This window comes from Mauremys mutica, chromosome 3, assembly GCF_020497125.1.
Source record: "Mauremys mutica isolate MM-2020 ecotype Southern chromosome 3, ASM2049712v1, whole genome shotgun sequence".
Classification (NCBI taxonomy): domain Eukaryota; kingdom Metazoa; phylum Chordata; order Testudines; family Geoemydidae; genus Mauremys; species Mauremys mutica.
This window is the reverse complement of record NC_059074.1, coordinates 65336851-65351445: the sequence shown is the minus strand read 5'-3', so window position 1 is coordinate 65351445 and position 14595 is coordinate 65336851. Positions and strand designations below refer to the sequence as shown.

General features: G+C 43.7%; 1 protein-coding gene across 1 annotated transcript in view; it reads left to right on the top strand.

Moving 5' to 3' along the window:
- ME1 (malic enzyme 1) overlaps positions 1-14332 on the top strand; it is a 359661-nt gene extending 345329 nt beyond the window's left edge. The window contains exons 13-14 of the mRNA XM_045009647.1: positions 7255-7353; positions 13862-14332. Of these exons, the coding sequence (XP_044865582.1) occupies positions 7255-7353; positions 13862-14029 (267 nt within the window). The 3' untranslated portion in view covers positions 14030-14332. The remainder of the gene's footprint in view (positions 1-7254; positions 7354-13861) is intronic.
- The last annotated feature ends 263 nt before the right edge of the window (positions 14333-14595 follow it).

The window sequence follows — 14595 nt, the reverse complement described above, 5'->3', positions numbered from 1 at the left end:
ATGATACTTATGGGGATAGAATACTCACAGTTGGTCTCATACTGCAGGCACTAATTGTGCTAGAAACAGCAGCATGTTTGGATCTCAAGGGGGGAAGCTCACCACTCTGTATTGAACTGTGTTAACAAGCAAGAGCTAGGAGTAGCATTGATGGGCTACTAAGGGAACCCTCACCAAAAAAGGTCACAAATCATTGAGGGTAAGAGGTGTTAAAAGTTTCCATTGAAGTCCTGAGCGAAGGGGAGAAAAGGGGTATAAATCTTCCATAAAGGACTAAAATCACAGTATACCTTGCTTTTCATGTAGGTTTTGAAATAATTATGATATTAAAAGCTGAAAAACAATTGTGAATGGAAGTACCAAGCAAGCTCCAGATTTTAAGACTCCCAAAACATAACTGTTAAATGAAAAGACCTTCTTAGCATGTAATGTAGGCTTATCTGTAAAAGAGAGCTATTGAAAATATGAAGCCAGGCTGCATGCCTGCAACTACTGACCTCTTGCTTTGCCACCTCTTCAATTAATTCTGATAGAAGGAACAGTTCACTTATTGTAAGTACCTCAGATTCTGGTTTCAGATGTTCTGTCCTTCATATCAAGTAAACTAGAATGTAACTGATTTTGGATGATAAAGCTAAGGTACTGTGAGCTATAATGCCTCCTAATTGCAGGCAATTTCTCTGCAATGACAAGGAACATTACCTGTTCCTCTAAACTTTACCAAGCACAACAAAAATGTCAGAATTATAAACTAATGAAATACCGTTGGCGCTATAAAGCCTACAGTTAATTCACTTCAGAGATAATCCTGTTAAACCTCTTCATTAAAGAAAATATGTTCCCAAATAGCCAAGATGTCTGCACCTGGTTGATACCATGTGCTCAGTCTTGGATGACATCCATTTAAATGCTGGACTATTTCCCTTTCTATTAAAAACATACATTAATTGAAAATGCTTTTACTTAGTCATAGTACACTTGAATTGTGAAATTTCCTTTGAAAATATTAGTTTGTGGTTGTGTTTATACACTGTTTCAAATGCCTTGTTATAGAAGTAGTACAGCACAGAAACTCTCTTGGATTCCATGTGAGCTAAGGTTGTCACTGGTCTCATCCAGAATAGTGTCCAGTTTTTATTCTCCAACTTGCTTCCTGTAGTCTCCTGCCACAAAACAAAACATTTCACTTCTGAATTTTCTCTGTGATGCTTTAAGCTAAGAGCAGCTAATTTCTTCAAGCATTGTGTCCCCAGCAAAATCCTAACCTGTTAAATCCAAGAACAAATCAAATTAGAAACAACAGATCTCACTTATTCTTCTGACAAATATAAATATATGTCCTGTTTTATCAAAGAGCTTGTTTACTCTTGGGGAAAAAAGCAAACAACCACTAGTTGTTAAGGGAGAAACCAAAATAAAACAGGATTATATTTTCTATTCCTAATTATTGTGGCTCCCTCTAGTGGATTTTTAGTGGCCAATACACTTTTCAAAATTAAATTTAAAATGCTGATAGTTTGATAGCAATAGTTTGCATGCATGTGAATGTACTGGGTATATAACCTGCCATTGTCTTGGCCAGCATTCCCTCTTCCAACAGAATTTAAAATAAGGCTGTGTGTAAATGACAGTTAAGGACAATTCCTCGATTTACTTAAAGTTACTATAATAACATCACCCCTTTTTAGCCTAAGTGGTTAGCCAATATTTAGGGCCTTGGAGGTTGTTTCCACTAGGGTTATGTCTATACTACCACAGTAAGTCTACCTACACTACGCAACTCCAACTACGTGAATAACGTAGCTGGAGTCGATGTACCTAAGGTCAAGTTACCACAGGGTCTACACCACGGGGCGTCGACGGGAGAAACTCTCCCGTCGACTTACCTTACTCTTCTCGTCGGGGGTAGAGTACAAGGTCGACTGGAGAACGATCTGCTGTCAATTTGGTGGGTCTTCACTAGGCCCACTAAATCGACTGCTGGTGGATCAATCTCAGAGCTTCGATCCCGGCTGTAGTATAGACATAGCCTAAATGAAGAAACAGATGTTAGGTATTTCTTTGATGCAATCTTGTTTATTTACAAAGAGTGTACACAAAGTCCTGTTTCCCAGGACACAGTAGGAATCAAACAACAGGCGAAAGCTTCTTTGCTCACTGTTCGCCCAAGTCACTTTCCAGCCAGCACTCAACCTAAAGAGCACTCACTCTGAGCTTTCTGCTTCTCTTGTCTCCTTGGAAAGCTGCCTTCTCTGTCTTCTTCTGACTCACTGAAACACACAACTCCACCAAACAACTCCTCTACTACACCCTCAGCATTTGCACTCATACCCCATGGTTCAGCTCCTACTGTCAGCCATGCCATGCCGGTCTGTAATATGGATAGTGGATTCTGTTGTATCAGCTATCTTTAAACAAAGGGGCATTTAACTATTCCCTCATTTAGCTTGAATGGAAGGCAGAGATCATGCTCAGTGGCTGCAGTGAAATTTGCAACTGCCCACAAATCAAAGACACACTACCTGTGGGCTACCCAATCTACAGCATAACAACATCTGAAAGCCTAATGTTACTAAAATCAAATTCAATTCAATGCTATGACTCAAGACAGACAAGAAAGCTCTAGAAAGGCAAGGTGAATGAAGTAATATATTTTATTGCACCAACTTCTGTTGGGGAAAAAGATAAGCTTTTGAGCTACCCTGAGCTCTTCTTCAGGTCTGGGAAAGGTACGCAGAGTATCACAGCTAAATACAAGGTGGAACAGATTGTTTAGCATAACTAGTTAACACAGAGATATTCTAACAGACCATTCAAGATGAAGTGGCCTGTTAACATCCCTGCAGTCATAGGTCAAAAGAGGGGGATTAGTGGGTTACAGATTGTTGTAATAAGCCCTAAATCCAGTGTCTTTATTCAGACCATGATTTTTAGTGCCTGGTTAGTGTTGCCAGTTTTGGTTGGACATATTCTTGGAGGTTTCATCACATGACTTAAATCTTTAATTAAAAATTAATCTTTAATTCCTGAGGACTCTCAGGAAAATCCTGGAGGGTTGGGAACCCTATAACCTAGCAAAGTTATGAATTTAAGCAACCAGGTTCATCTTTTGAAGGGGTTGTGCCGGTTTCCTTTGAGGATAAGGATAGAGCAGTCAGATATGGAGTGATTATTTTGTGAAAAGTGTTCACCCATGAGTGATATGGTATTTATCGCCTATTATTTTTCTGTGTGACTTCATTCAAGAGCATAGTGATTGTCTCATTTCACCCACATAGTTGTTACTGGGGCAGGTACACCGCATGTGTAGGACCCATGGTTGTGGGGGGTATTGATCATTGTAGCAGTGAAGATATGTCTGCATGTTTTGCATCTATTGTTATGCCAGGTTCAGGTGCTACTTTGAGTTGCTGGGTCTTGGGCTGTGGAGAGCTCGCCTCTGTTAATGAGGTTGAGGGGTTGTTTGAAGGCCAGAGGAGGGTGTTCAGGAAAGATTTATTTCAAGGTGTGGTCTCCATACAGCAGGCCTGCACAACTCGTAAAGCGGCGAGGGCCACATTACTCCAAAGAAAACAGCTGAGGGCCGAAACCCTCCAGCCCCGCGGAAACACACACCCCCAGCACCTCTGGGCCCCGCAGAAACACCCTGCCCCAGCGCCGCCCAGCCCTGCAGAAACAAACCCTCCTTCCCCAGTGCCGCCCCACCAAAACAGCTGTGGGCCAAAAAGGAAGGTTGGGGGTGGGGAAGTGATACTTTATTTTAAATCAACCAGGGGCTCCCAGCTGAAGAGGTGGCTGGGAGCCCTCAGGGGCAAATTAAAGGGCCCGGGGCTCCGGCAGCCGGGGGAACCGGAGCTTTGCAGGGCTGGGGCAGGGATTTAAAGGGCCCAGAGCTCCTGCCGCTGAGGGGAGCCCGAGCCCTTTAAATCCCAGCCCCAGTCCGGCCGCCTGAGCCGGTGTGAGATTCAAAGGGATCTGGGCTGCCTGCAGCTGCAGGGAGCTCTGAGCCCTTTAAATCCCGGCCATGGACGGAATTCAAAGGCCTCTGGGCTGCCTGCAGCGGCAGGGAGCCCTGAGCCCTTTAAATCTCAGCCGCTGTCGGGATTCAAAGGGCTCTGGGCTGCCTGCAGCGGCGGGGAGCCATGAGCCCTTTAATTCCCAGCCCCAGCCCGGCCGCCTGAGCCGGGGTGAGATTCAAAGGGCTCGGGGCTGCCTGCAGCGGTGGGGAGCCCTGAGCTCTTTAAATCTCAGCCGCGGCCGGGATTCAAAGGGCTCTGGGCTGCCCGCAGAGCACCATGTGCGTGGGATTTAGAATCCCTCCGCTGGCCACATGTTGTGCAGGCCTGCCATACAGTATAGGTTACAGCTGTTTAATGATACCCATATGGGGATTCCAGTGTGAGGTGGTAGGTGACAACTAGCAGTGTGCAGCTGGAGGGTTTTTTCCCCTTGTATTGAAGCAGGTTCTTCTGGGGTATTTATATGGCCTGTTCCATGATGTGATTTACTTCTCTGGTGGAGTGTCCTTGTTTGGTGAAGGCAGTTTTAAATGTGTTAAGGTCTGTATCCCAGATTTTCTCCTCAGAGCATATTCAGTGGTTTCTGAGGGCCTGGCTGTAGAGAACAGATTTCTTGGTGTGTTTGGGGTAGTTACTGGATCTGTGCAGGTAGTGTGATGATCCATGAGATTCTTGTATATAATTGTTTGTAGGGTTCCATTGCTGAAGCTGATTATAGTGTTCAGGAAGTTGATGCTAGTGTGGAGGCTTCTAGTGTTAAATAAAGCTCTAGGTTGCTTTCTTGTTCGGGTATGTGTCCATGTGGATTCCACTGTAGGTGTGCATGTGCCCCAAGCATGTGAATTTGGAATCTTTGCATTGCAATGTCCAGCAGGGCAGGGCATGCACCCTGAGTCTCCTCATGCTTCAGTGTGAGGATATAAAGGGTGAAGCAGCCCTGATCCTCCCTCAGTTCCCTCTTACCACCCATGCCAGCAAGACAGAACCTGGACTGTTTCTAACCTGCTTCTGATTTTCAGAATTCTTCTCCAGTGAAAACCATTTTTCTTCATTTCTTCCTTATATTAATTTGTTTGATTTTTGTTGCATGCTCCCCCACCCTACCCTTCAAAAAAGCAGCAATCAGGACAGACATGGGGAGACCCTGTGTGTACAGTAGGTCAAGGCACTTTGCACTAACTGCTAGCTATGGCAGTTTCAAAACCTACCAGGTCCAAGCCCGTCCTTCCTGCAATGGACTAATACCTATCATAGATGAACACAGCAATGCCTGTTCCGTCTAACAGAAGCACATCTTCCAGACAAGCATGCTATCTGCTGCTCCTTTTCAGCATTCACCTGGAAATCCCGAGAGACAAGGCTCAAAGTACACTGTAGGAGCAATCCATGAGGGTAGCCACAGATCCAGGAATGGAGACATCCCCTGTATATGAACAGAGGATTCTGTCTCTGGGGAGTGTCCCACTGACTGTGAACCACACCCCCAGTACCAGCAGGGAAAGGAAGATGAAGAGGGTGCACACCACCTGAGGACTGAAGCCTCAGTGCCGACTATGGCACCAACTCCAGGGAAGAGAAACTCAGCACTGTCTTTTGGAGCAAAAAGGTTTGCCTGCACTGAGTGCAAATGCAGTTGAGAATGGGCAACATATCCATCCCCCAGAGAGGACTCTGGACCGAGAAAGAAGCTCTCAAAATCTTCAACACCAATGAAGGATAGCACCAAGATTCCAGTAGCAACACCTAGGTTAAGGAAGACAGACTCACCTATGCCAACATTGACACCAAGACCAGTGCTGGCCCTGGACCCAGAGCCAGAAATCCCAATTTCCTGATACTGAGATAACTCTTAGACGAGCCTCCTTCACTGCTCTCCTGGGCACTGGACCCAGAGACAGAATCCTTTCCAGTAGCGAGGAATGCCTTTGACAGCCCCCCCGCTTTTCTCAGCACCGGATATGGCACTAGCACAGGCTTTGATACAGGGCCCACTACCAATGGAGCCAAAGCCACATTCACTGCCACTGCCACAGAGAGATTTCTCCTCCCATCACCAGGCAATTCTTTTCCCCCTGACTTGAGCAGGGAATCATCATCTGAAAGGTGTGTATAATACCTGCAAGGATATCTGGTACCTGCAAGGATATCTGGAAGGCATGTGATACTGACTCCCAGTTCAGGACTGGCACTAGATAGGCCACCCATGATTGGGCTGGTATCAACACAACCTGCCAACATGGCTGTACTGGCCCTACCAAGGCCTGCCTTCTGATAGACTTTGGCGTGGAACTCCTTCACATGTCTGGATTAAAAGGAGGTCTCGGTCACCACTAGCATTGCTGGCTAGAGCTTCCTAACCAGAACAGGAGGGATCTTTTGAGAACATGGCAAAAGCAGCAAGGGAGACACTCAAGCTTACCTCTGCTCTGAAGGAACTGGCAGTAAGCAGTAACCTTTTCAGAACAATGGGTATGAAGAGTATCAGCTGCATCAGTGCAACAGAGATTGGAGTACAGCTCTCCAAAAGTTTGCATCTGATCTGGCAGCCAAGTCCAGTGTGTAATGCTTGAAGACACATGAGCAGCTTACTCCATGAAGCAGCTTTGCAGATCTCAGATATTGGTATCTTGTGGAAGCCTGCTTAGGATGCCACTTGATCTCTGGTGGAGTGAACTCTAATAGTAAGAGAGGTACATACATTGTGTTATCCATTGTAAGAGTCTCTGGGATGAAAGGACCAGTCAGCTATAACCACAAATAGACATGGGGCCATTCTGAAAGATTTGGTCCTTCAGAATAACACTGAAGAGCCCTGAACATATCCAAGCTCTGGAGCTTCTTCTCCCCTTGTGTGGCATGTGGTTTTGGAAAGAACACAGGTAGGTTGATGGATTGATTCAAATGAAATTCTGAAACCACCTGGCTTAAAGTCTCAGTACCACATAGTCTCAGTGAAACGCTGTATACGGAGGAAGATAACAAATAAAGAAGAAAACGAAAGCACAGGAATAACTAAAAGTCAATACACATTTAAAGAAAATTACATTCATATACTTAATGGCAACTTTTTCTACAAAATATTAGATTTAAGAACTGTGAACAGCGGTGCTGTGCAGAGAACTTTGTATCTGGCAAAATCAGAAAATGTACTTACTACAAAAGTTACTTTTGAACTGATTTACTGCAAAGTAGGCTTGTGGGTTTAAAATAAATCTACCTTCTGCTTTATTTCTAGGTGATAGCTCAACAGGTTTCAAAGAAACATTTAGAAGAAGGTCGTCTATACCCTCCATTAGTCACTATTCGAGATGTGTCACTGAAAATTGCTGTGAAGGTAAGTGATTTCAGTTCATTCTGCAGCCACTCTCCACTACCCATGCACTTTGCATATGTTAAAATTAGATAAGCGGAAGTAAAATATTTTCAGAATTCATTAGTCATTTTAAATCAATCTTGATATGAAGCAAGCAGAGTGTTTTTTTAACATTTTAAATTTTTACTGTTCAGGCATAGGAGTGGAGGAGCTGAAAATATGGCATACTCAGTGTTTAATTACAGGTGACTACAATAGAATGATGTTTCTACTGCTTACTCTGTACTACCTGGTTAGTTGCATGTACTGTTCATAGCACCTGCTCCATGAAGTTTGGAACCATGAAATCCTATACTGTCAACAGTTTTCTATCCTTTAGTTCCCTTTCAGGAGAATAACTGCCTTCTCACATGCCAGCCTCCTCCTTCCTTTGGCCTGCTGCTGCTTGATTTTGTTCCAATCCTCCTTATCTTGACCCATCAGAACAAATAGTTTTTTTGTGAAGTCAAATATATGTTTTTCATGCATGGATTTTGCCAAATTGACTGCACTATGTCGGTAGCTTATAAAGTGCCCAAAGTAATTTGATAACCCTTAGATTTGGCAGCACTGAAAAACAACAGAGTTAGCCCCATTTCTACCTTCCCTGTGGCTTTTTGTCTCCCATGAGTTCTCAGTTTTATTTCTGAGTGGGTTATCATGTTATAGATAATCCCATTTATTGCACAGCCTTTTGGAAGAGCAGTGTTAATAGCTCCCTACTTGTGGAATGATTCCCTTTGATTCATTTGGTAACAGGATCCCAGGTACATATAAAAAGTCTTGTTGTAGTTCACTTCTTCCAGGTTGATAATAGCTGTGTTCCATAGATGTCAAAACATCTCTAAACAGACTTCTCAGACTAAAATCAGACTGCCTCTGTGGTTGGCAAATCCTTTCAGAAAGTGCTGGAAACTCTCCTCCTCTATTCACTGTGACAGAATTAATCTTTTTAACTTAGATGCTAAATTTAATGGAAAAAAATGGAAATTTGTAATTTGATTAATTCATTTCTGGTTTGATCTCTCTCGTAGTTGGAGATATGATCTAGGAATTATTTTGGGGAAGTTCTATGGCTTGTGTTATACAGGAAACCAGATTAGGTGATGGCAGTGGTCCCTTCTGGCCTTCGAATCTATGAACACTTGGGCTGTGCCTGTTTTCCAGCAAATACTGGAAGCAGTTCAGGCTTGTCTACAGGGCTCCAGGGCTTGGCTACACAAACTTTAACAGTAATGACTTATTCAGTGGTGATAATTATATGCATGGACCCAAAGAGGAGCTCTTGTGGAAATACCCAAAGAACTTCAGAGGGGGCAGGATGGGGTCAAGATCAATCCCTGAAAGCAAATCACAAGGTAACAGCTTTTCCATTTGGGATCATAGCCTCTCCCCAAGCAAAGACATTTGTGATATAGAGAGGCAGTGATAATTAGGAGAAAGATGGTTCACCAGGGGTGAAAGTAACCTACAGGACTTACCGGTACTGCCGGAGTCCTAAGGGGGATGTGGCCTCATCCGGAAGAGGCGTGGCCTCTTAAGATTTAAAGGCCCTGGGGCACCAGCTGTGGCTGGGAGACCCAGGAACTTTAAATCAACCAGGGGCTTCCAGCTGAAGAGGTGGCTGGGGGCCTCCCGAGGGGGGGTAACCCCGAGTTTTGCCGTGCTGGGGCCGGGATTTAAAGGGCCCGGAGCTCCTGCCGCTGAGGGGAGCCCCGAGCCCTTTAAATTCTGGCTCCAGCCCGGCCGCCAGAGCTGTGGCCGCAATTCAAAGGTCTCTGGGCTGCCCGCAGCAGTGGGGAGCTCTGAGCCCTTTAAATCTCCGCCGCGGCAGAGATTCAAAGGTCTCTGGGCTGCCCGCAGTCGCGGGGAGCTCTGAGCGGTTTAAATCCCAGCCCCAGCCCCGCCGCTGGAGCCACGGCCGGGATTCAAAGGGCTCTGGGCTGCCCACCACCGTGGGGAGCTCTGAGCCCTTTAAATCCCAGCCGCCAGAGCCACGGACGGGATTCAAAGGTCTCTGGGCTGCCCACAGCTGAGGGCAGCCCAGAGCCCTTTCAATCCCCGCCGTGGAAGCCGGTGCGGTCCGGCACGGCGTACTGGCTCTTGCCGGCATGCCGGACCGGACCAGCTTACTTTCACCTCTGTGGTTCACCCTTCCCTAGAAATAGGAGGTTTAATCTGTTTGGGGAGTAAAGAATGCTGCATCTTGGGGGTCCGAGGAAGGGAGAGAGAGAGAGAGCACATGTGCGCACACAGATTTTCTCAGCCAGTTGATGCCCTTTCTGTTCAAGAGACCACTGTGGAAAATGAGTGGGTTCAGATTTCTTCTGAATTCAGTTTTTCTGTAGCCACATATGCTTTGGTAATGCACAAGGCACTTCCTGTTTTCTTTTTATTTTAAATTTCCCAGGAATTTAATGAGGCTTATAACAAAAATTGAAGAATGGGTGAAAATTGGTGGGGGAAAAAACTTCAGTTTTCTGGGTTAATATTGGGGGATGGAAGGACAGAAAAGAAGCAATAAATAGGGAAAGGTAAAACTATTCTGACCCAGCTCCCTCCTCCGGAAGGAGAGATGGCAGCTTGGTAATCTGGGTGGCCTGGTTTACTAAACCAGAGTGGGCCTGGAACTGGAGAACATAAGGGTGCCATCTTCTAAGGTTCCCTCCTCTAGCTCTTCTGCCTCCAGGCCCACTCCAGAAGGAGAGATGGTGGCTCTGGTACCTGGGGAATCCAGGTTACTGAGCCACCATCTCTCCTCCTGGGAGCAGAGAATTGGGTCTGGGGATTTCAGCAAGTTTTGGTGCGGGGTGGGTGGGTGTTAGGACTCAAGCACTGATACACACACACATCCATGGGTATCTTCCATTATAAATTGTCAGTCAGGAAATTTAGGCTTGAAATTAGACGAAGGTTTCTAACCATCAGGGGAGTGCAATACTGGAACAGCCTACCGAGGGAAACAGTAGGGGCGAAGGACCTCCATGACTTTAAGATTAAGCTAGATAAGTTTATGGAGGAGATGGTATGATAGGATAACGGGCTTAGTCAATAGGTCAATTAAATGCCACACTGGTAAATAGTACAATGGATCAATGATATGATATTCTTAACCTTTTTCCAGAGGGTATGGCTGGAGAGTCTTGCCCGCATGCTCGGGGTTCAGCTGACCGCCATATTTGGGGTCGGGAAGGAATTTTCCTCCAGGGCAGATTGGCAGTGGCCCTGGAGGTTTTTCGCCTTCCTCCGAAGCATGGGGCAGGGGTCGCTTGCTAAAGGAGTGGGTAGATCGGCTTATGTGGCCTGCATCTTGCAGGAGGTCAGACTAGATGATCATAATGGTCCCTTCTGATCTTGAATTCTATGATTCTATGTAGTCTTACTTTAACTGGCTCACATTTACACTTTGACTAATTGATTAATAACAAAAACACTTCTATTCAATGTAGTGTATTAGATTTTCTTAACATAATCAGTATTTTCATGTATGCGAATGGTCCAAAATTTGGGTTACAATTGGAAAAAAAATACAAATAACTTTTGTATAACCTGGGAATTTTTGGTAAAAACCATCAGAAACCAAAAATGAAAGGCCTTAGTAATACTGCACTTGATTCAGAACTAGCTATGGAGAATTTAGAAGCTTTTAATCAGCATTTAATCAGGTGCTTTTCCCAATCATCACTAAAACAAAGCCCACACACTGGTGTAGGATCAAAACTCACCATTTCTTTACTAAGAAAGATATTGTCAATTATAGCAAACCTTAACAGCTCTGGTCACATCTAGTGGCTGTTGAGCCTTTAAGCAAAATGAAGCAAGAAATATTTCATGTGAGACTTGGAAAGTAAAGTTAGTCTTGGCAAAAGATGATCAAAGTACAAAGAATTACCTTCTTCATGTAGAAAAGGCTTGTATCTTCTTAAAAGCAGAGATTTCACTTCTTTCTTGCTTGTGTGAAGGGGGAACTGTTTTGCCCACTGCCACCATAAAAGCTAGGATGTTACTGGATAAAAGTGAGCAAACCATTTGCACCACCAGAGAGAAATTTGCAAGAGATACTCCTGGGGGAATTCTGTGCCAAATAATCCAAAATTCTGCATTTTTTATCAAAATAATGCAATATAATCACACCAGTTTCACTTATTTTGGTAATTTATTTAAACTACCCTACAGAAAAAAAATCACAGTAACTGTTCAGCATTTCCTAAACACATGAAAGTTACAAATACTTGGTAACCAATACCCTGCATTCCAGTTATAATCCTGGATTTTCATTTAAATTACCTTACTTTTATTTTGGTGTTTAAAGTGACATTCTACTTTACAGAACACCAAATTGCTCAGACTTTCACACATGAGTCATACATTTTTGCTAATCATTGTCCTGCATTTTTTTTTAAATGGATATGTAAAATCGATCCCGAGCTGTAATCTAACCCCATTGTGCCTCTCTGGCACAGGAAAAAAAAGTGAGAAAGCACATAGACCTTCCTAGCTGAGGATTCCGTTACTGTCATTTACAATAAGAGTGATTAAAAGGAGCCTAAAACAACGAGGAGTCTGGTGGCACCTTAAAGACTAACAGATTTATTTGGGCATAAGCTTTCGTGGCCTTAGTCAGCGGCAGGAGCTCTGGGCCCTTTAAATCTCACAAAACTAAGTGATTGGGCAACAAAATGGCAAATGAAATTTAATGTGGATAAATGTAAAGTAATGCACATTGGAAAAAATAACCCCAACTATACATACAACATGATGGGGGCTAACTTAGCTACAACGAGTCAGGAAAAAGATCTTGGTGTCATCGTGGATAGTTCTCTGAAGATGTCCACGCAGTGTGCAGAGGCAGTCAAAAAAGCAAATAGGATGTTAGGAATCATTAAAAAGGGGATAGAGAATAAGACTGAGAATATATTATTGCCCTTATATAAATCCATGGTACGCCCACATCTCGAATACTGTGTACAGATGTGGTCTCCTCACCTCAAAAAAGATATTCTAGCACTAGAAAAGGTTCAGAAAAGGGCAACTAAAATGATTAGGGGTTTAGAGAGGGTCCCATACGAGGAAAGATTAAAGAGGCTAGGACTCTTCAGCTTGGAAAAGAGAAGACTAAGGGGGGACATGATAGAGGTATATAAAATCATGAGTGATGTTGAGAAAGTGGATAAGGAAAAGTTATTTACTTATTCCCATAATACAAGAACTAGGGGTCACCAAATGAAATTAATGGGCAGCAGGTTTAAAACAAATAAAAGGAAGTTCTTCTTCACGCAGCGCACAGTCAACTTGTGGAACTCCTTACCTGAGGAGGTTGTGAAGGCTAGGACTATAACAATGTTTAAAAGGGGACTGGATAAATTCATGGTGGCTAAGTCCATAAATGGCTATTAGCCAGGATGGGTAAGAATGGTGTCCCTAGCCTCTGTTCGTCAGAGGATGGAGATGGATGGCAGGAGAGAGATCACTTGATCATTGCCTGTTAGATTCACTCCCTCTGGGGCACCTGGCATTGGCCACTGTCGGTAGACAGATACTGGGCTAGATGGACCTTTGGTCTGACCCGGTACGGCCTCTCTTATGTTCTTATGTTGGTAAAAAAAACCACTTCTTAGTGCATCTGAAGAAGTGGGTTTTTTACCCACAAAAGTTTATGCCCAAATAAATCTGTTAGTCTTTAAAGTGCCACCAGACTCCTCATTGTTTTTGTGGATACAGATTAACAAGACTACCCCTCTGATACTTTCCTTTACCTTGCCACAGTGGTGTAGCCTTAATTGACTAAGAAGGGGAACAATTAACTAACTGTGAACATTAGCTGTCTGCCTGCTTAGTTGTTACATTTCTGCTGCGCCTTCACACAGCCCTACACCTCCAAGTCCGGAATGCAGCAACAGGGAGCAAGAGAGACAGAGAGAGTCTCTCTCACTCTTTCACAGGCAGGCGCCCAGCCCTACCCTTAACATCTCTGCATGGACACACGCACGCCCAGCCTCCCTCCTCCCTCCCACAGTGATCTGCCAGCTGCTCCCAGCAGATGCACCCAGGCTGCACCCAGGCTGGGTGATGCACCCAGGCTGCTGGGATGCACCCAGGCTGCTGGGAAAGGGGCGTGTGTTCCCCCAATTTCTTTGCTCCCCCATTTTTCTGCAGGGAAGCCAAGAAATCTGCAGAAGGTATCAATTCAGGGCGCAGAATTCCCCCAGGAGTAGAGAGTGAGAAGGCCAGGGGTAAGATTCATTTCAATGGATGCACCAACATAGCTTTTCAGAAAATTTTGCACAACCTTTGTTAATCCCCTCCTCAAGATATATTGGGCCAGATCCACGACTGATGTAAATTCACATAAATCTGTTGTTTTACACCAGCAGAGGATCTGGTATCTTTTGTTAAATTTTGAGCTATCATCATTTCTACTCTTACTTTTGGAACAGCATTGCAATAAACTTAATAGATTGTAATTGTCAACTTGGTTGCGTGTTTCCAGATTGCAGAACAAGCCTACAGCAATAAAACAGCATCTTTCTATCCTGAGCCTGAAGACAAGGAAGCATTCATCCGCTCACAGGTTTATAGCACTGATTATGACAACTTTGTGGTGGACTCTTATGTCTGGCCTGAGGAAGCCATGAAAATACAGACCGGAAATCCTTAATAGAAAATGAACAAAGGTAGCAGTAGTTGAAAGAATTCAAATACTTATTACTTTTCTATCAAATCTAAAAATTAATAGTTTTTTTTAAATCTTTAATAGAAGATGAACAAGGTAGCAATAGTTGAGAATTCAAATATTTAGTAGTTCTCTGTCAAATCTAAAAATTATATTTTTAATATGCTGAAAACTTTTACAGTCAGACTAATTTTTTCTTTAAAACTTTGTACTTTTATTTCAAATTAGTTGATTAACCTGCTAAAATAACTGTACACGTAAGAATAAAAATCAATTTGTGGCAATGGATTTGTGGCAAGTGTTTCCCTTTTTTGCTTATGACTTTCAGCTGGAATATTACAGAAGGGATCTATTATGGAGAATCACATCTCTATACATTTCTGACATATTACAATGTATTGCAATAGAGGACTAAATCCTGCTCTCACTGACACCACTAATTTCAATGAAATCAGGATTATGTCCAAACTGACAAAACAGAAGAGCAGAGACTAAATAGCACAATCTGTTTAATTAAGGAAAGGCACAGTACAATTTGCATATAAAATAGC